The sequence below is a fragment of the Ambystoma mexicanum genome, chromosome 1q (assembly GCF_040938575.1).
Source record: "Ambystoma mexicanum isolate Mex_15411 chromosome 1q, UKY_AmexF1_1, whole genome shotgun sequence".
Taxonomy (NCBI): Eukaryota; Metazoa; Chordata; class Amphibia; order Caudata; family Ambystomatidae; genus Ambystoma; species Ambystoma mexicanum.
Window position 1 is genome coordinate 226,282,878 of NC_090922.1, and position 22,635 is coordinate 226,305,512.

General features: G+C 44.2%; 1 protein-coding gene across 1 annotated transcript in view; it reads right to left on the minus strand.

Moving 5' to 3' along the window:
* The window catches only part of LOC138554523 (extracellular calcium-sensing receptor-like), a 195,849-nt gene extending 173,523 nt beyond the window's left edge, over positions 1-22,326 (minus strand). Inside the window, exons 1-3 of the mRNA XM_069642594.1 lie at positions 22,191-22,326; positions 22,038-22,098; positions 18,107-18,398 (exon numbers count right to left, since the gene is read on the minus strand). Coding sequence (XP_069498695.1) covers positions 18,107-18,398; positions 22,038-22,098; positions 22,191-22,326 — 489 coding nt within the window. The remainder of the gene's footprint in view (positions 1-18,106; positions 18,399-22,037; positions 22,099-22,190) is intronic.
* Positions 22,327-22,635: the final 309 nt, after the last annotated feature.

Here is a 22,635-nt window from a genome sequence, read left to right on the forward strand (position 1 = left end):
GTATAATTACCTGGAATATCCCCTTCGGTGCGACCATTTAACATTACTAAGTCAGAGGTTCACAAAGACTTTATCCATTTTGTACCTTTATCTTTACCTTTACCTTGTCGCATAGTACAAACCTGTGCTCTGTTTCCCTATCGAGCACAGGGTAATTCATCCACACATTTGGCGTTAAACTCACCGCCTACCAATACAGGGTAATCAAGGGTAGTATCACAGTTGTTAACAAAGATCTCTTTGATCTGTTCAAGCACATTCTCCATAATTCCCAGACCTGGAGGGGAATAGATGTTAATAAGGAGCATCTTATTTACCCTACCTGACAGATCCATCTGCAATTCAACTGCCAACACATTATCCCCTAACAACATGGTTGACCTACTACATGATTTGATTTTGTGGCTGAATCCAATCACTAACCCCCAAAAGGGCGCCCTCTAACCCCTTTGTTGGCTAGTACTTGGTACACCTGGGCACCGTCCACCACCAATGCACAATCCATCCAGGTTTCTTGGAGCATAAATATGTCATAATTAACCAATTCGCCCATGGAGCCCTTGCTTGTCAAGAGGTTCCTGAATCCTCTAGTATTCCAGCTTATGATCTTCAAGGGTCAATAGAACTTTACATGCCTTCCTTCTCTTCTGACAGAGCACTGAGGTATCCTCACCCATTGCATTGCTTCATAGCCGGGGCAAACCAATTTATTACAGCCATGGCTACACACCGTCTCACTCACAACCCTGTTATCATTCTGCAAGACTTTTTCCGAAGTATGCACTACTTCCCTGCCATGAAGTCAGTACCTTGGTTGGGTCAATAAAGCATTACACAAAGTCAATTGTAACCCCTGTAAGAAGAAAATATCTGCATTAGCACATAGAAGAGATACCACTGATGTTGAAGCAAAACGAATCAGCACCCAATTTGTGCTGCTCCCCCCATTTAGGTAACTATAATTGGACAAATCAGAAGAGGAGATCGTGGAGAGCCACTCTGTATCTTCCCATAATTGGAGCAGAGTAGATCTATTCAAATACAGGCTCTCCTCCATAGGCTCCAACTCTTCCAATTTTACTCAATTTCCTGATCTAATCGGGCGCATGACCCTATATCCAGAGTTTACAATGCACGGGCAAGAATTGCCCTGGGGCCCACAAGGCTCTTCCAGGCCAGCAGGGAAGAAATGAATTGGAACGTACATGCCAGCAGCTAAATTATGCACTCAGCATTAGAGATCCCTTACAGCGTTTCAACACTGCGTCTTTAAACAAGACTCTTTCTGTTTAGGAAACCTTAACTAATCCGCCTGGAGGAAAGCATTCCCCTGACGATACCCACAGCAGATTCGAGGAGGCAGCTACTGACAGTAGTCTTACCAAATTTTAAGAAAGTCTTTCCTCAGTCGCAGTCCGGCATTCTGGCAGCCGAATACTGATCACGACACTAGTGAGCCGTATTCAGGCTAGCGTGCCGCACGCTCCCGCTGCCAGACACAAGCCGGCCCTCTCAACCGAGGCTCACTTCCTGGCCTGCATTTTCTTCTTTGTGATGGCAGCAACGGAGCATATCTTGTGTGCTCTCCCCCTCCTACCTTCCAGATGCACATCTGGAGGCCGTGCAGAACTCCATCTCAAGAACCTGCACTAAGGTCGGATGACCCTCAGAATCTGGGATACACCATCTAAATCTGTTCCTATGATGTTATGCTGATTGAAGAAATAATTACGTTATTTTCATTTAAAAAAAAATAAAAAAGAAAGAGCAAAAAGATCTTGATCTATCTGAAAGTCAGTGCGTTTTCGCTGTGCTATCCCGTTTCCTTCTGCTGTGCCCACTGACCTTGGGGCTTGTTATGCTCTGGATCCTTATATCTTGTGTGGCTTGCATCCCATTTTGTGGCACTTGCAAGATTTTTCCACCTGAGTAGGCTGCCCGATTGCTTTGCTGTGTGCCTCCCTGCATTTTGATAGGGCCCATGCTGTTCCTAAAGTGACCTATTGGGGGCCATCAGGCTTTAGTTGGCACCCTCAACCGGGGCCCACAATGAAGGCTCCTGTCTGCTCCCTGTCCGCTACCATAACGCTCCCTGCCTCTTGTATTTAGCAGCCCCCAGTTGTATGCATGTGATGCCTGTATGCCTGCCTCTTGTATTTCGCTGCCCCTGCCCGTTGTATGCACGTGATGCATTGTATGCCTGCCTCTATGTATTTTGCTGCCCCCGTTGTATGCATGTGATGCCTGTATGCCTGCCTCTTGTATTCCGCTGCCCCCCGTTGTATGCATGTGATACCTGTATGCTTGAATCCTTCAGCTTTCTCCTGCTACCCCACGACCCCTCCCTGGCCCTGCATCAACAATCCCTCCCTGGCCATTGTGGGAGTTTGTATTGACACATTATGGTTACATCATCACCGCTTTGTTGCTGATGCTTTGTTTTGAGTTTTTGGACTTGTGTGACTCATGTTGGTTCACCCATTTCGAATCTCGTCGTTCTCATGCTGGACTTCCTTAAACATCACGTAATCATGGTTGCCTTAAATCATGTAGTGCCCATATATACGACTTGAATCCTGGCATGCACTTGCTGATCTCTTACAACATTATGTGTTCAGTATCGACCTCTGCAACTTGATGTGCTCTATCCACTTGCCTATGTGCTCTATAACACTGTATTTTGCAGGCTTTGCATCTTCTTCTCTTTCACCACACTCATTGCTTCTCAGTCTTCTCTTCCTCTCCCTGTCTTTTCCCTCTCTCCTCACACCCCTCCCATCACTTTATTCTATGCACTTACTCTATCAGAAATATCGTCAGACCTAGTACAATAGTCGCTTGATTGCTCCTCTCCCTCCCCGCCCCCCTTCTCCCTCACCTTTTGTCAATATACAGTACTACCAGAAATGTCATCAGACCTAGTATGATAGTTGCTTGTTTTGTTCCTCTCCTCCCCCCCCGCCCTCCCTCATCTTTTGTCAATCACCAGCACTACCAGAAATGTCATCAGGCCTAGTACGGTAGTCTCTTGTTTGTTGTTTGTTCCTCTCCCTCCCACTGCCCCCTGCCTCACCTTTTGTCAATCTCCCGTGCTACCAGACATGTCGTCAGGCCTAGTACGATAGTTTCTTGTTTTGTTCCTCTCCCTTCCCCCCACCCCTCCTCGCCTTTTGTCATTTCTCTGCACTACCAGAAATGTTATCAGGCCTAGTATGATAGTCACTGATCTGTCTCATTTCCTACCTCACTCTCCCTCCCCTCCTTATATTTTTCAAAGCTCTTTCACTATCTGAAATGTTGTCGGGCCTAGCACGAAAGTTAATTTCACATTCTTAATGTGTCAAGGCCTTGTAAGAATGTAATGATATTTTCCCTTGCTCTCTACCTTGCCTTGAAGCGCTTTGAAACACAGGTGTGTATAGGCGCTATACAAATAAACTATCAATATCAATATCAAAACACTCTGCCGTCGGCTCCACCTGGGATGCAGGTTATATACTCTGCCTCACGGTCCAATAAACAGTCAAAACAGACTACCGTCTCCTCAGCGTGACAAGACACTCTGCCACACTCTGCTGTCGGCTGTGCCTGGGACGCAGGTTATATTCACTGCCTCACGGTTCGATAAACAGTAAAAACAACACTCTGACACACTAGGCCCACTTTTTTAAAATAGTGCTGAGACTCTACAATGAAAAACTATATTTTAAACACGGTGCAATTTATGGAAGCATTTGCCTTCCTGGCACCTATATTGCAGAAGTGTTCTGGCTTTTTAATGAGCTTGAAAAACTCCCTCAAAGACTTACTTGAAGCGCTGGTTTTAATTTTACCAAACCTCCCAAAGTGTCTCACCAATAGAATGTCTGGAATCCCCTCTGTCTGATGCATGTTCAGTAGGAACGGCAGCAAGTCGCTGTAAGTAGTGTTTGGCTGCTATAGCGGTGATACAAATACATGCCTGGGCAGGAGTGCTGTTTCTTCATCTTTAGGTTTTATCGTACTAAGAACCCTGTCGCTACATATACAATTAACTAATATTCTAGCGCATGGGCGTAGGACATGGGGGACAGGGGGGACAAATACCCCCCACAATTGTAAGTGGGGGAATGTAATGTCATTTATCCCCCCCAAAATATGTTTGGTGTGTCATACAGGGATCTGTTTTTGAAGTAGGGGGAGGGCTTCCCCCTACCCCCAAAGCATGGGGGCAATACCTTGGGGGCAGATGGGTGATCATCTGCCCCCAGGGAAGGGGGCAAACAAAAATAAATCTATATTTTTGAAATGTAGTTTTGGGTGGGGGTGGGTGCGGGTGGGGCCACTAGCCACCGGGGATTTTTGCAAGGGGGTGGCCCTCTCTCCCAACCATAAGTGGATGGGGGCACCTATGTAGCCCTCCCTGGGGGCAGATTTCTGCCCCTAGGAAGGGGTACATGAGATACCCCCCATCCATTTGGGGCGGGGGAGAGGCCACTGCAAATATTGGCAGATCTGGCCCCCAAGCCTGGGGAAGTAAGTTTTGCCCCCCCGGGGGCATATGGCAACACACATGTGCCCATCTGCCCCTAGGAAAGGGGCAAAACAAAAATAACAAAAATTATAACTTGTTTTGGGTGGGTGTGGGGGGGCCACTGAACCACCATGTATGTTATTAGTGGAAAGGGGGTTGCCCTCTCCCCCCATCCCAAATGGATGGGGGCATCTCATGTAGCCCTCCCTGGGGGCAGATTGCTAAATTGGGGTTATCAGTGGGTTAGCCTTTTCCCTTTGCGCCCAGGTAGGTGCACCCACACAAATGAGGTGGGGAGAGGGAAATGTCCCTGAAATTTGGTGGAAAAAAATGTTCAGACATTTCACTCTGGACACCCACCGAAACACGCCACCAACAACACATGTCCTACCATCCTGCATTCCCACAGGTGTCCCAACAAAAACGGTACCTCACATGTGTGGGTTTACCTACCTGGGCGCAAAGGGAAAAGGCTAACTCACTGGTAACCCCAAGCCTTTCGGCAGAGCAGATTTTGCTCATGTGGACAACATACAGATTTGGGCCTGGGGTGTCAAAGCCACCAAGGAAAACAGGGAACCCCATGCATTTCCAAAAAAAGAGGACACCTGTGGGAATCCATAGAGGTCTGACTTGCGTGAATCGCCCCAGAATTTATTACCCACAATCCCTAGCAAAGTCCAAAATGTTACGACCGCCTACATTTGGGGAAAAAGGGGCCAAATTTGGCCAAGATATCTTAAGTAACAAAAAAGTTACAAGTGATTGAATGGCGACATACCGAAATCACCAAAAAAGGCCTTGGCAGAAATAACCATGGCAGTTAAGGGGTTAAGACGGTAAAGCCCCAGAAGAGATATAATTTGTAAGGTAGCTCAGTGAGTTAATGTTCCAAATGAAGATTGTACACAGGAATATGTAACACCTTTGTTCAGCACCTGCCTTAATCTTCTGGTGGGATAATATGCAGTGTGAATGCATTCAGCTTCCAATGCAACACAGCATTTTCCAGGTCAATTGGTTCAGAAAAAGTGGTGGAAAATACTTACTATTGCTTTTTCTAATTGGCTGGATTTTCGTGCATTTTCTGGATGGACACACCAGGACCCCCTGTATTTCTCGTTCCACCAGACAAATGCAGCCTTACTGCCAGCATGGATTCTCATGCTGGAAATAAGGAAAGGGATTCCTCTGGGATCTCCTTGAAAATTAAACCTGGTAAAAGCGGGCGGAGTCCAGAGGAAGCCATTGTCAATTCCGCCAATAATCGCTAATTTTGCTAGGTATTCACACTCTTCCACAGTGGAAAAGCAATGTGATTTCACCTGCCTTTTACACTAAAAACTTAAATTTTGTGGTGGAAAAGTAAACACTTGCACCAATGGAAGTGGTCCACTCCATGCATTTACTTTGCGCCTTGATGCTTGTGGGTTTTGCGTGATGCTATACATGTAATAAATAAATAAATACATTTAACCTGACCCCAGATAAATGGCAATTTGTGATCAGAATGAGTGAGCATGGCATGTCGCTGGTAAGAGGGTGTCCTGTGCTTCTTGAGTGTGTTGGCAAATGCCCATAATTGCCATCCCACATTAAACTGGTGCTTAAACCCATCAGTGTGGATTGCTCAATAATAATTTGACAGAGGTATTTCAAATGGCCACTTTTGCTCTTTGGGAGACATTGTCAAAGTGGGAGAATGTTGCCCAGAATGTGCCACTTTCTCTGCGGAGTGAATTGTGGCCACCTCGAGGAAGAAGTGTGAAAAACCCACAAGGGCACCGTGCCCTACTCTTTCTGTGTGTGTCTTCCCCACACGGTGACAGATGCCGACTCAGACATGGGTAAGTCTCAGGTGGCAAGCCTTGTACCCTAGTTGATGTGGCAAAGGATTCCAGACTTCCGAGGCTGATAACATTAGTAGCATTGAGTTACATGCCATCTGACAGGTATGTGTGATAAAGTTGCAAAGCAGAGCTGTTAGTGAGTTAAAGCAGGAGGCAATGCCTGCCCACCCTCAAAGGGTACGTACAACCAAAAGTAATAGGCCCCTCCACCCCATCATGGCTGTAAGGGCCAGGCTCCAAACCAGGGCAAGAATACCCTCCAATCATCCATCCCCACGAGTAGGGTACCCCTCGTGCTCCGGGAACCCTGCTGAGCAACCTCTGTGCTTTCCAGGTGATACTAACATTATTTAAAGCCAGAAGTCTGAAAGGTAATTGCTTAATTGCAGCTGGAAATGAGCTCCTGGCGTGATCAAAATGTCTTAACCAAGTGTGACATCATCCCCTTCATTTATAAGCAATATGTGTGTTCTTGCCTTTCTTCATCCACTGAATCACTGTTAGAAACAAAGGCAAGATTTGGGTCTCTCGTGTAGGCATAAGGAAGGCAGTTGCTAGCCTCTGGCATAATATGCCCATGTTCTTCCAATATTGGCTAGCTGTTGCCCTCTTATGGCCAGGTAGAACCATTATGGCAGTGACTGGCAAATGCCTTTCCCCGGCAGACAGTAAAGCGGAAATAAGAGGCCAATTCAAGACACAAAACAAATAGCAGTTAAGACAGATTGCAGCTGCCATTGCTGTGTTAGGGAGAATATGTTGAGTGTTCAAGCAAGGAGGTATGTATTAAGCAAGCAAGCAGTGAGACAGGGGAGCTGCAAAGAAAGGCCAGAGGGGCTCTTTGAATAGTGTAAAAGGGCAGAGGACCCATGCTCTGCCGTCCTAGTAACATATGAGAGAATCAAATGGATCAGGCTTTGCAGCAAATGTTAAACGAGAAAGGAACATAGTCCAGCTCTGCACTCAGAATAACAAAGGCAAAGAAAAGATAGGCTCTAAAGCCAGCATGAGATGGAATAAGAGGGACCAGACTCATCGTGAGAGGCTGGCCCGGCCCCCACAGGAGTGCTAGAGGGGCAGTCCACATAGCGGATTGCCCCTCTGGCCACCCCCCTGGGTCCACATACACCCCACTTACTAAGCATCCCCCGGGTCTGATGCATCCGGCCGCGGACCTAGGGGGTGGGCTTGCGATTGCTCATCCTCCTTGTTTGCTGTACTCCCTACCCCCCAGAGGACAGTCAAAGCAGCAACATCACACACCTGTACCCTCTGTCCAAAAACAGGGCTTACTCAGAGGTATAAGCAAGATTTCCTCTTTCTTTGAAACGGCCATCCTTCCATTCCAAGAGACACACACATCTCCTTGCCCCACCCTAAAAAGTAGCAACTTGTCGTTGGTAGAAAAGGCAGCAAATCCTTTATTTGGCAGGAATCCACTTACAGGTGATCTGCCTCTCAACGAGCTGGCGTCCTACCTGTGGCCCACTGGAAGTAATTGTTATTTCCTCTCTCTTACCATTAGCATGAGCTCATAGTCAGATGACAAATACAGAAATGCAACATTTAAAGACATGTTCTTTGCTGCTGCATCCTTTCATTGTATTCTGTTTTCTTTTCTTCTTTTCTCTTGTTTTATACAGTGACGATATTTGTAATTTAATACGTACTGCTATTTTTATTTTAATGTTGTGAAAAGTCGAGTTCTTTGACTAAAACACAATAAATAAAGTAAGTAAAGTCCCCAAGGTGTCCCCTCTCCCCCCAGATTTTATGTGTCTCCTACACCCCTGTTCTAGCGTTATTTGAGTGCGGCCTGTTCTCTTTAACATTGGGGATTTCCTGCTATGTATATAACACAGTACAATTACAAAACATCAGTCTTGTGTACATGCATAGCAAGGCTTTTTTGCACCCACAGGAGTTGATGTCCTCTACACAGGAGAGCAGGTCCTTTTTCTGTTTTTATATGTGCATTACATCCATGACGTCATTTAGAGGTCCCCATGGGGTCTCATTAATGACAGTCAACTTTCCGCTCTCATATGAGCCCTCTCCTGATTCCTTGCCACCTACAAGAAGGGAGATATGGGCACTTTTGCGCATCTCTCCTCTTTATCCTTGCTTCTGGGTATTTTAAAGTTATATATTATTTCTCTACTTACTGTAAGATTGTTTTACCCACTTCTTGTGTTGTCATCAGGGCCGAAGGTTGTGGCATTGGTGTGTGGTCAAAGGTGTCTCAGGGGCTTTAAAGGGCATATGATAGCACTTCCACTACTGCAGTGATTTTGGTGGAAGGATGTCATTAGTGACATTTTAGCTTGTTGCTGGTGGTGACCAGCAGCTGCTCAAACTACTGCATATAATATGTTTGGAGCAGATCGCATGGGGATCTAAAATCAAAAGACTACATGGCCCCATGGCTGTTATCATCCAAAAAACGCCATGAGTAGTGGAAATGATGTCACACATCCTTTGACTCATTTCCCAGTGACCTCACTACCTGGACACCAATATCTCTATCGGAAGGAATGGCTACCTAACAAAACCCACAGACAGGAACCATACCTGCACAGGGAGACCACACAAACCACACACAAGACTGGCTGTTGTCTCCAGCCAGGCCATCCGGTACCAGCGCATATGTTCCAACATGAAGACAAGGGACCATCAATGTGTCACACTCCATGCATCCTTCTTGTCACGCAGACATACAAATTGACAGGGAATTTGGTCATGCATGAAAACACCCCTCTATAATATAGCGACAGCAGAAATATAGAATAAATACTCTTGGTGGTCACCTATCATCCAGCACTAATACAACAGAGTACACTGTTTAAGGCCCTGCAACCAATACTTATTAGGAATAATGAGCTGAGATACATTTTATGAGAAACTCCCTTAGTACCAACAAGCAACCACGGAGCCTAGCATGGTCTCAGGACAAAAATGTATTTCCACTAGATCAGGAACACGTAAGACCTGACACATACCCAGGTAATGTTAGGGGACGTAAAACTTGCCGAAACATCTATGACAAATCTGCTATAACAACCCCATAGAATCAAGCAGTGCAGATATAAGGGAACTACTACTACAGATTGACGAACTTTGTATACCTCATCCAATGAAAGAAATGCCAGCAAGGAAAGTATGTAGGTCAGGCTTTCCAGGAGCTGTGTTAAAGGATGAATCTACATAGATATGATAAACCATATTGAACCATAAAACAGATAGCCCGGGCAATTACCACTTCATACAGGATGGCCACACACTGCTGGATCTGTCAATGATGGTACTGAAAGGTGACCTCTCGAATACCATGCAAAGGAGAATGTGGGATCTCAAGTAATTGAATATGCTTTTCCTAAAAGACAGGCGTATAACTTATGACACACTATGGCTGACTTTGAGCCCAGAATTAGCAAGGTAATCACATCAACAAACTCTCAACAACAGCGTTTGGGCACCATTAATCAGAACTCCCAATGAATGAGGATATAGCATTGAAAACAGCAATCTTGGGTATCTAAGTTGAAATGGTTGGTACTCACCACCTAGCATGAGGTACACTGAGATAACAGTGCACATTGCACCATTAAAACATTGTTAATGTATTTTGTCACATTCTATGGAAGCCTACACCCTAATCATGATCCGGGCATATTGAAGCGCCATTAGATATTGCACCATTCAAACCTTGAGAACATATTTTGTAGTGGTCACATCGTATATCAGGCAGTAACCCAATTAGCTGTTTTGAAATCACTATGTGGTCCTGCCTTTTAAATAAAGATTGCAAATTCCATCTTTTAAAACAAATATTATTTAAATTATCTTGCTGACAGTACAAACCCAATCGTATAATGAAATCACATTGTGCAAACATTACAAACTACCCCAATGTATTCTTGAGTATACACTTGACAGTGGTGTATTTATCACATTGTCATCAGTTATTTCTATGTCTCCACCACCACGTTCACTGAGGTATTGGCAAAAGTCCTGCCAAATGTCTTTGGGGCTTCTCCTAGCATGAGCTAGGGTACCATAGATCTCTTCCATGTCGTTGGCCCAAGTTACATCCTTCAACCATCTATCCACTATCACTGACCGAGGCATGGTCCACCTCATCAATATCCCTCTTCTAGCGAGCAACAATCCCAGTAAAACCCAGACCACAATCCTGCGGGCATAACTGCACCTGTTGCCCAATCAGTTCACACAGTATTGCGCACACTCCCTTCCAATATTCTGATACTTTGGGGCAACTGTGAAACATGTGTAACAAGCCAGCCTCTTCTCCGGCACATCTAGGGCGCCTGCCCGTACAGTCTTTACCAAGTAGGCTGATCTTAGCAAGGGAATAATGCAGAATGTTTATTATCAGAAACTGAATCAAGCGAAAGTTAGTTATATGAGATTTATTTAGTTATTGCAAATGCGTAACCACTTCTTTGCAGAAAGTACTGTACCAAAGTCATGCTCTGACTTTCCTTTATTATCTGGGCCTTTGTAGACAATCTCACTTGACAGGCGATTGTACAATACTGAGATGCTTTTAGCTTTGCATCTGAACATACTCTCTTGGCTTTGACGGCTGCCCTCATTCTCCAATAGTACATGATATGCAATGGAGTATCACCTGCATATTCCTTGAGAGCTTCCCAGGCAATACATTTCCCATTCTCATACATGCATCCCATTGCGGCCACGCCGGTTGGCCTCCAGCTTCTTTCAACCGAGGGATCTAGCGTAGGCGCCAGGCCTCTACCCCCCCAAAGAGGGGCCTGTCTATCATACGGGATCGCAATACCCAACATCTTGCTGAGCCTTGCCCAGACTTTCCTTGTAGCTTTACTGGATCTAATGGACCCCTTGGCCTGTACTCAGCCCTGTATAATATGGCCCATAGGGGCACTTCACCTGCCGCACTGTTCTCTATGCCAACATGCGGTGGCGGGTCATCCGACTCTTCCCAATGTGCCACATGCAACCCATGTGCGACTAGATAGCAAAGTTCAAAATGTGTCGCTCTTAACCCGCCTTCTTCCCACGGTCGAGTCATGGGTATCCATCCCATGCAAATCGCCCGATTGCCCCAGATAAATCAGGTGCATATCGACTGTTGCTCTTGAAACATCTACTCTACTGGCCATACTGGTATATTATTGAACAGGTATAGTAATTTCCGGAGCATTACCATTTTGATCAGTGAAAGCCGACCCATCAGTGACATTGGGATTTTCCCCTAGTGAGCCAACTTAGTTTTCAACTGTGTAATGCATGAAGTATAATTCAACGCCACTGTTTCTGACTGTGATTTATGTACTGCTATTCCCAAGTATTTCAATGAGGCACCCAGGATTGTTAACTCATTTGTTTCCGCTGGCTCCAAAATTACTTCCGTTACGCAGAATAATTCCAATTTGTTTTTATTAGATGTACTCCTAAGAACCTCACAAATTCTTCTGCCATTTTAAGCACTGAGGGCTTTGGACCAAGACGGTCCCATTAGAGTAAACGTTAATGATGACCTTAGAGGAATGGGAGGAGGTCAGGAGGGCATCCCAGTGGGTGCCACCATTAATGGGAGAAGAGGAGAAAGGGTCCATAGGTCTGGCGAAGGAACGACAAAGAGGATGTCGGTGAGAGTTTCCTTGGAGGAGGCACTGGTGTAGGTGTCAGTGATAGAGAGGCCTGGTTGGAGACCAGGATGTCCTTTTTAAACTTCTTCCTACCAGATTTAGTGAGGAGAGCAGGATAGTCAATAGAGAAGCAGTTAGAAAAGATAGGCGAGACAGAGAGCACCATAGAGTAGGTGGGAGAGGAGGAAGGCAGAGGAGAGACACTAGAGAAGGAGACTAGAATAGGCAGACAAGACAGCGTGAGTCAAGCAAGTTGGGCAATAGGACAAGACGACGACACTCAGGATTAAACAGCTAACAAAATGCACACTTTACGAAAGGAGAGAAGACACACCCAAGTTTGAGAATCCTGAATGGAGGGAGAAAAGGCCTAGTTTTCAAAGTGCATTTTTTTTCCCCTTTAAATACTGATATAGTGCATATTATAACAACACAGGGAAAAACACACCTAAGTTTGAGAATCCTAAATGGAGGGAGAAAAGGCCTAGTTTTCACAATGCAATTTTTTTCTTTAAATACTGATACAGTGCAAATCATAACAACACTGGGAAAACACACCCGAGTTTTTAGAGTCTGAAGGTGGAAGGGTTGGTAGGCTGGGGAGCCTGTGGCACTATCCTGGAAGACTGACTGGCAACTGGCGTCCCCTGCGAACACCTGCAGACACAACAGGAGCTGCAACAGTGGGAGCCACCCTTTGCCTTAGGGGCCCTTAGCCATGGGACAGCCGGGCAGGGGCTGCCCTGGTAGCATCTGTAATGAGGGGGGGAGGGCGTGCCAATCAGATTGGAGTAGGAGGGCTGGGAGGTGGGAGGTGGGAGGGAGGGAGGGCACAACGACGGAGACCACAGAAGGGAAGAGGGGGCTGGGGGAGCACACGCAGAGGGGAAAAAAGGCACACACACAACAAATTGAAAAAAACAAGGCCCACGGAGGGTCTCAAATACTGTTGCACCCGCCTGCAGTCACCCGCTCAGCCCAGCATGGAAATGGTGAGCATGGTGAACTGCTAGGCTACCTTGCTTAGCCAAAGAGTCGAAGCAGCTAATCAGGGTGGAGTGGGAGGGCTGGGAGGCGGGAGGGAGGGAGGGAACAATGACGGAGACCACAGGAAAGGAGAGGGGGCAGGGGGAACACACGCAGAGGGGAAAAAAGGCACAAACACAACAAATCGAAAAAAATATAGTCTTCTCAAATTTAAAACAGTGGCCCTCCCTCCTATGAATCCAGGTGGATCGAATTTGCAAATATTTTGGCATCAACATTTATTTAAGAGAGTTTGGTCGGTGTAAGGCACAGTCATCCGGGGCCTTGCCTGGCTCTAACAGTAGTATTATCATGGCCTTCCACATAGACTACAGAAGGCAACCTTTGCCCAGCACCTCTCCCCACATCTGAAGGCAGATACAGGGTCACAATATCTCAATACGCCTTAAAGAATTCGACCACTTATACATCTGTACCCATCGCTTTTTCATTAGGTAGCCCCCATTATTGCCTCATTAAGCTCCTCCGCCGCCAGTGGCATCTGAAGCGCCTCTGAGGCTCACAGCCATCCAGGCAATTGCACCAGTGCTCTCCACCCTGCTTCACAGGGCTCCTCTCACCGGCTTTCTGAACGATCACTATCTTCACCTTTGTCAAGTATGCAAAGGCTAGCTGTGCCAGGGTATTACTATATGAGTCCCCTGTAGTAAGCACATGGCAATGATTCCCAGCCAGAATGATAAAATCGGTACGGCTCCATGACACCACAGCGTACATTCAGCTGGTGTCTCCAAAATGGTGGCCGCTATGTCCTCTCTTCACTCCCGCCCTATAGGGATTTCCAGGCGAATTGTAGTGGGGTGGGGTCTTACGCCCCAGAGCTGGAGGCCCCAGTCCAAACCCCCGACTGGCGCTGCTCCAGCCACCATCAGCAGCACTGCGGAGCATCCCAGCAGGGGAGGCAGCACCCTCCGGCGTGAGTTACGGTCTCATTGGCGCCACAGCTTTCCTCATCAGCGCCATTGTCAGCATGTAGCCTGCCCGGTCCCCTCCACCTTCTCTGAGGGAAAGCCGTCACTTCACGCAATCCGACCAACTTATGTTACGGCATAGCTGCTAGTGCAGTGGCTCCCCCCATCCAGGTCACAGGCGGATAGAGTGGCCTGCTGTTGTCGATCTTTGTTTCTCAGCAGCGCCGGAGGATGCAGGGCGTTGCCCCAGATTGTGCCTCAATTACTTACACCAGTTACTGTGAATAATCCGAATTGGCGATCACTTTGGCTGCAAAAAAAGAGGATTTCAGTGCCTACGAGCAGAGCTCCAAATCTGAGCAGCCATCTTGTTTGGCTGCTCCGCAGCACCCCCGCAAAATACATCTGTAGACTCTCTGCGAGGCAATGCAAAGGACACCCCGCTTTTCACTTGTATTTTTTAATCTTTCATTTCAATCGGTTTCTAAAAGAACATGAATAATGTTTTGAACTTAACAGTGCCCTCTATAAGACTGCTTGCACCTCATTTGAGAACATATAATGTTGAACAGTGATGTGTGCATGAGGTGTGCTTGTTAGGGAGAATTCTCATAAACGTACTAATTAACTACTGTTTCCCAGAGAATGTCAAGTGAAATTGACTTTACTAGTCTTTCCAAATTCCTAGACCCAGCACACACCATCTTACAATGGAGTGCTGGAGGGGTTACATAGTATCCCCTGAGTCTAAATACTCATGTAGCAGTCAAATGCTATCCTTTCCTATTGAAAAGGCTAGTGGCAGTGGTTTTACTACGAACTACCATGATTTTTCCTGACTCCGAACACCGGTAGCTAAAAATCACATTCAAGATAGCGCCTTAAGCCCCTTTGTTTAAACAGGTCCCGGTCTTCTTTTTTCGCAGTTTCTTTTTGGAAAGGTCCTTCTAGAGTTTGTCTCTGCGCGCCAAACCATGTTTGGTCCCTTTGTTCGTGTGCCTTTGGTGGGCTTCAGGACTGAAGACCGCCTCTGGCGTCTGTGTGTCTGGGTGGGCAGGAAGTGAGGGAGGTGCCCGAAACTCCCTAAGCTTAGTCTCCTAGGAGACCCAAATGCACTATGGCGTGATTGGCTGGCTGCCCGTGACTTTCCAATTAGGGATTCAGATGTTAGCAAAGGGTTTTAAGAAGTACTGTGAATCAGAATGACAACATGGGAGAAATAAGCAGAAAGAACAGTGATAGTCAAAGGTAGAAGGAGGGAACTAACCCATAGTTCAGGAGGTAGTCCAGATTTCATTAAAGGAGTGAGGGGGCAGCATCATTGCAGTTAAGGTGCTAGGATGAAGGAAGAACCCAATCAAATAGCGTTGTAGTAGCAGACAGGGGCCTTAGAAGTGGGCCTTTGAGCAGGGGTCTGGCTAAAGCCTGCTGGTCCCGGGATTGGTGGGTTTCAGTGCCCAGCTGGCCAATGGGAAGTGCAGGAGGCACAATGAAGGCAATGCAAGTGGCCTTGGTGTTCAAACAAAGTCGTCAGTCATCTTGGAATTCAACATGGATTGTAGCAAAATGTAGTAGCTCTATACACCTAAGGAAGTAAACAAGAAAGAAAGAAAGCACAGCCTGTGTTCTGTTACCAATACACATATTGTGATCTCCACCAGAGAAGTGATTTTTCTTTAAAAATCCTATAAAGAAAATATTATTACCGTCTTAAAACTATGATGCACAATACTTGTTTTGTTATTGATAAAACATTTCAAAGTTAAGGTTCTTCCCTGTCTGCTAAATGCACACCCCTGCATCATTGATGGTAGGGTTGGTGAATGGAAATGGGCCTGCTGTCTTCCATAAGCTAGGCCTCGCATAAGGAAAGCTTAAGGTGTATATATACCCGCAGGAAGAGCATTTTCAGGATTGCCACATGTTTTTTTCTCTCATAGATAAACTCATCGATCTGAGATTCTTATAAGTGGTGGCCAGACTGGTGGGATCTTGTCTTGACCAACCCATCTCCCCCATTTCAAGGCTACTAAGAGAGACCAAGACACATTTGTGAAGTAAAAGTGGTCAATTTGGTCAAAAACTGGGAAATTGTTAAGGAGAGTTTGCAGGATCTTCCAGGTTTTTTTTTTTTGTGGGAAAGGTTGGGAATAGGAGAGAGTTCAACCGGACGGAGTTCATTTGTTGGATAGACTCTGCCGATGGACAGTGCAATAGATCACAATTGCGAGATCAGATCAAGGGGGTTTTATGAGCCATTGGTGGGCCAACTTCAATTGCGATATTGAGGGACACAAATTGTGACAGAGGATAATGGGCCTCATTACACATTAGGCGGTAAGGGTTTACCGGTACCGGTAAACCCTTACCGCCTTACTACGAGTTCCCTTTGTGGGACCCGACCTTAACGGCTGGTTTTACCAGCCGTTAAAGTAGGGTGCCGCAAAGGGACCTTGGTGCTAATTACGGTACCGCAATTTGCGGTACCGTAATTAGCGCCTTCCCCATTCCCATTGAGTACTATGGGGGCAAACATGGGAATGGGGAAGTGCCTTGGTGAATGGGGAATTGCCGCCCCCACTCACCATAGAGTAGGGCGGTAATTCCGCCATCCACCAAGGCGGACACAGTAAAATACCGGCGGCAACCATGGCGGTTAATAGCGCCATGGTTACCGCCTACCGTGTAATGAGCCCCATTATCTCTTTCATTTGTCATCACATAAATCCTATTTAAGAATGCATTATGTTTTTTCCCAAGCACACACAATTGGTGGAATGACGCTATCATACGGGATAGTGATCTCTGTCGGAACATGGTCTAGTCTTCATGGTGATGGTAAATTGGCCTTTCCAAAGAAATACACGAAATGTGCCTCTCTAACAATTTGCTGATGAAGGACAAAGGGTTGCACTTTTATGTCTTTTTCTGAGAAACATACTCTTTTGAATACAATTTTCCCTACATTCATAGGCTTCAGTACGTCAAGAGGATAGCTTGGCCACTTGATTTTTTAACATCTTTTATAAATGAAAACACTTCAGCGTGCTTTTGGATATGAAGCTTAGACGACTGACAGTGTCCAAAAGCATGCAACATCTCACACTAACCTACTTTATTTACGGACCAGTGTAAGTACACATTTCTAAGTACTATTAAAAGAAAACTGTTAATTTGCATCTCACATAGACATGCATAGACACAAGGGCCAGGCTGGTGTTGAATCATATGGGCCTCATCACAAGTTGGGAGGTGTCCTGGCGTTAAATCCGCTGGGATACTGCACTTCGCAAATAGCATTACCGCAACTCAGACCGGTGCTATTAGAGCCGGATCGTAAGTTGCGATAAGGCTTCAAGTCCCCATTTCTTTAAGAATCCATAGGACTCTATGGGGTATTTTGGGTTGCTATTAGCGCTGCGCTAATAGCGCTGCGGTAATAGCACCGCAAATGGTTGGAAAGTGGCAAGATTTCCCTCCAGCTCAAAGCTGGAGGTATATCTGCAACTTTACGCCCAAACTCAGGATTGGGGCAGAGCGGTAATGCAGAATTAATAGCGTTACCACTGCATTTTACGGCTTCGGCCAACCAGTGATGAGGCCCTGTAGTGGACAGTTGTAAAACCTTAAGGCAGAGCATGAAGTGCAGAAAGCTGTAAGGAAGCAGGATGTTTGAGGGAAACCAGTAGCACAGTAGTGGGAGACAGATACATATTTCAGTGGCAGAATAAGCACTTGGGGTGTGCAGGATGTTGAGGTCAAATTTATGAACACAAGTAGTGAACGAGTCAAATAAACATATCTACAGATAGTCCTACAGAAACAAGAATAGACCGACATTAAAAGCTTTTTCAAGGAAGACATTGACATGAAAAATAATATGATCAGTCTTTAAAAAGTTCATTATCATTTTTTCCACTTTTCTTTGTACATGTGAGGTGTAACATTTATAAAAAACAATCAAGATATTATTGAAAAGAACTGCTGGTTACACCAAACTGTAAGGGCACTTGCAAATCACACTGAAAGTTTGCCCTACATTTCAATGTAATTCTCAAACTAATAAGTCTTTGCAACAAGTGAAATCTTCACAGTTGTTTAAATGAGGGAAATCATATTAGTGATTCTCACCTGAGGCACTTTGTAAATTCCCAATAACCTGGCTATTGGTATTGACAGTGCAGATCGATCCTCAGCGATGAAAGCTGATAATGCAGGACGGCGTTTACACCCAAAATTGGGAATGGGTTGATCTTTACCAGTCAGGAGGTGCATGGCGCTCAGAAGAGAAGTTGACACTGAGTCACAGGAGCCATATATTGAGAATCCCAGGGTGGTGTTAGGCAGCAAATGTTCTTTTTTGTTGATTTCCTCTGTCGCGAAGATGGCACTTTGCGCAATTCGATAATAGATTACATCAAATCTACAAGCAACACAAGACAAACAGAGGTCACTCCATGGATTCTTTATAACACGATTCAATTTACACTGAAATAGAAAATTCGTCAACAATTAGCATTTTGCTGTTTTTTTAATTTATTATGTTTGGTTAAAATAAACCTTTACAATGATTGATATATAATTTCCATAAAACACATCTAAAACTAGTACCAACAATTCATCATCCTCAGATAAAATTCTGTATACATAAATACCTTCAGGAAAAGAAAATATAAATTCACTTCACAGTAATTGACTTACATAACAACAAAAATTAATAATAAAGACAGTTAAACAAAATAAAGAATAACACTTCTTAACACACTGCAACCATATAAATATACACAATAACAACTAACACTAAATGGCATATGTTTAACATATGAACCACCCATTTCACATACTGATATTCATAGTACGCCTGCATTCTTAAACTACAATGTAATTCCATTCAACTTCTCAGGCAACTGTTTATCAACTATTACTAAAAATCTTCTCAGTTTAATAACCATCTTAGTACTGTTTCCCCACATACATCGATTCCATAAGACATCTCTACTTAATTCAGAACCTGCCTGCAAATAGTGCTCAAAAGTATTAACCCTCAAGACCACAAAATGCTCGCAAAACATCACTAAGTGTTTAAGGGTTTTAACCTCATTTTCATTCTCACAGAAGAGACAACCACCTGACTGATTGAGCCCATCTTTCCTTTCCCAGTATTGTACGCGTTTGTTTGTTGGGAATTGATTTAATTTGAAACGTAGATATAAATTCCGTGCAGACGTACATGGAAATTGCAATACATACCTAGGGCGATCACCCAATTTTCTTGTGAATTTTGCAAATTCATAATATGTTTTATATCCGCCAATTCGGTCTGACTTCATAAACTAATAGAAGTTTGAAACTTCCATTTACAGCTCGGAAGACCTGCACTAGTTCATCATTTGATACCATAATCAGTTCCAAAATAGTATTCATTTTCACTGTGAATTTAGACAACGAATCCAAAGCTCCTGCCAAAATCATAGATTTAAGATCCTCATATAATGAATTGCTTGGTAGAGATAGCATCTTAGCATAATTATTGAGAAGGCACCAATGCCACTTTACTGACACAGGAAGCAGGCCTAGTTCATGGCGTATGATGTCATTTGGAATTGATGGGGGGATAAGCCTAAAACATTTTTCCACATAGTTCCTTGCAGAATATCCAAAATGTCCTCAATCTCAACATTGCATTTATCCAAAATATATAAAACATATAGGGTCAATTTCTAGCAAATAAAACTGGGAAGCAATGAAAAATTACAATATTTTTTGTTTATAATTCTCATTTGAACCATTAAGGGTTTACATTTATCAGTCAGCAACTCTTTGCACATATTTTTTGAATAAAGATCGGATAATGTATATCCCAAATACCGAAGTGATTGCACAAATTCAATACTTACACTAGCTATTGACCATTCAAACTTTTTAACTCTTTTTTTCCATCAGAGAAAATAACAATTCGAGATTTTGCTTGGTTCACTCTTATGTTATGCCATTCCACGAATGCAGCGAAGAGATTTAATTTAGTTTGAAGACCAAAATGAGTTTTATCAATGATTAAAGGATCAGCTGCAAACCCGAGCCAATTTAGTTTTAGGTGGCCAATTTTTGCTGGAAAAATAATAGCATCAGTTCAGCAATTTTCAACATTCGAAATATGTAAATTAAAGAGAACAGCTGCCAAGGTGCAACCTTGTTTGAGCCCAATATCCATCAAGATTGGTTCAGTTAGAGCTCCCTCCTTATTTAACCATACTCTATAGGAGGTAGCAGAGTGAAGCAGCGCAATAAGCGATACTAAATGGAGTTGAAATCCTAAATGCAGCATCTTCTCCCACAAAACTTCCCTAATTACTGTGTCAAAGGCAGAGCTCAAGTCGAGGGCAGCCATATAAATTGCCCCTGAATGTGAACGCTTTATCTGACACTGAAGGAGGGACACAATCGTTGCATTCAAGGTGCACCCCATGCATTTTCTGAAACCTATTTGAAATCTTGACAGTGTGTTATGCTTATTCATGTAATCTTGTAAATCCTTTAAGGTCAGGTGAGAAAAAACTTTAGATGAAGCATCAGTCAAGGCAATTGGTCTAAAGTTGGAAGGGTCACAAGCCAAACCCTTTTTGTAGATAGGAACAATAATCACTGAACACCAGGTGGTAGGAATCTGCCTGCTCAAGAAGATGTTATCAAATGTGTGGTTAAGAATCATTGCCCAAAAGTCAGGATCCGTTTTTAATATACAAGGCGAATTCCATCAGGCCCAACAGCCCATGAGTCTTTTATTTTTACTATAGCACATGCTATGTCATCAAATGTCCAAGGGGATGTTTCCAGTAAAGAATTTGCATAATCTCTTTGACTTTTTATCTCAAATTTCAAAGGCATTTTAAATTTCTGCTTAAAATATTCCATCCATACCGGGGCAAGAATGGCTGGTTCCTTCAGCCCATCAATTCCACTATTTAGTGTATTCTCAGCAATGTCCAAATATGCCAAGTGTCGTGTTTCAGCAAATGATGCATCATACGTTGATTGTCCTGTAACCTTTCAGTCCCCTTCAATCTCTTTATACTATTTTTATGTGCTAAAATGATGCACTTTTCTCTAAACAATGAACCGAGGCATCAAGGTGCATATTACCCAAAAGGCAAAGTTTACAGATTTTTTCAATGTTAGACTGATGAATTGCTAGATTAAAGACATGCCTGTGCAAATTTGGGTTACATACACATTTCAGTTTAAAGCCATTTTATTAAGCTATTCCTGTATCCTAGCTGTCATCAGTTCTTCCAATTGAGCACTAGAGGATGGATGAAGTTCTCCCTTCATCCAAAATATCGGGTCAGAACTAATTAGACACATCAGCTGATAACAAGTGGCGGGACTCTATCTAATTATTTCAAGAATTGGAGTAGCACTGATGCACCAATTGGGTAACTGCAAACCGATAGAAATTGCAAAATGATCTCCCAGTCCTAGATCATTAATTTCTACTGACTTGCATTCGTTAAAAAGAGGTGTAGACAAGAAGAAATAATCTATATAAGAACATAGACCTCCACAGGTCCAGCTGTAGGGAGAGAGCTGTATTTTAGGAAGGACCAACTGAATGTCCCAGCTCAAAAAGTACTCTACTCATTTATGACCATCCCTTACAGTTAAGGATTGAGGATGTACAGACCCAGGTTCCCTATTGGACAGTGACTGATAACATGCAGAGTTGAAATCACCACCAACCAGTATACCAACATGGGCATTGCAAACAAATGCACTTTCCAGAATTACATCCAAAGTTTCCATCAACTGTTCAGTAGAGAGACCTACTCTATTCCAATAAATACAGAGTAACAGTCCTCAAATTCCCACATGAGGTTAATTCAACAGCCATACACGCTGGATCATTATGAAGCATCAACAAGGCACATTTGTAGGACTTGTTAATTAGCATAGCTAGTCTGCCCAATGGACGTCCCTTTTCACCCCTTGTGGCAAATTGAGTATAACATTGGTGGCCCTCTACATCAAAATGGGCGATTTGCATAGTTTCTTGTAGCATAATTACAGCCGGTCGACAAACCAAGTCACGCTTGTCATACCATCGAACAAAATTTGGTAATCCACACCTATTCCAAGACAAGACAACAAAAGGCAATTCATTATGCCAAGGATTGCTGTTGGGTTATAGGAGTTATACTTTCTTTGTTATTTGACATACCAGAGATCCCACTAATGGCTGTCGCTAGAGCACGGATTTGTCTCGGGATGTCCTCAGTATTCTTTGGCAGTGGACCATGTGATATTATTTCAACTTTAGGTTCCTCAATCTCAATTGGCTTTTCCAAGTAGGTCATAGCCTCTTGCTCATTATGGAAGATGCTCGAGAGTCAAACCAAGTAGGACAAAATTCTCCCTTTGTTCCCATATTATTGCCGGAGTGTCATGTTGTAGTACATGGTCACAGTTAGCATCCAATTTATCTTTACCCCGCTCTCCCATTACATTTGCACCACACCCAGTAGCCTGCTCGTCACTACTGCCCAAAGTGCCCATGGACAGAATCTCACCAGACAATGGCAAATCGCTCTCATCCATGGGGGACAATCCCATTGCTTGGGTTTGACCAATTGAACATACCGGTACCTGAACTCCTGCTCCAATCA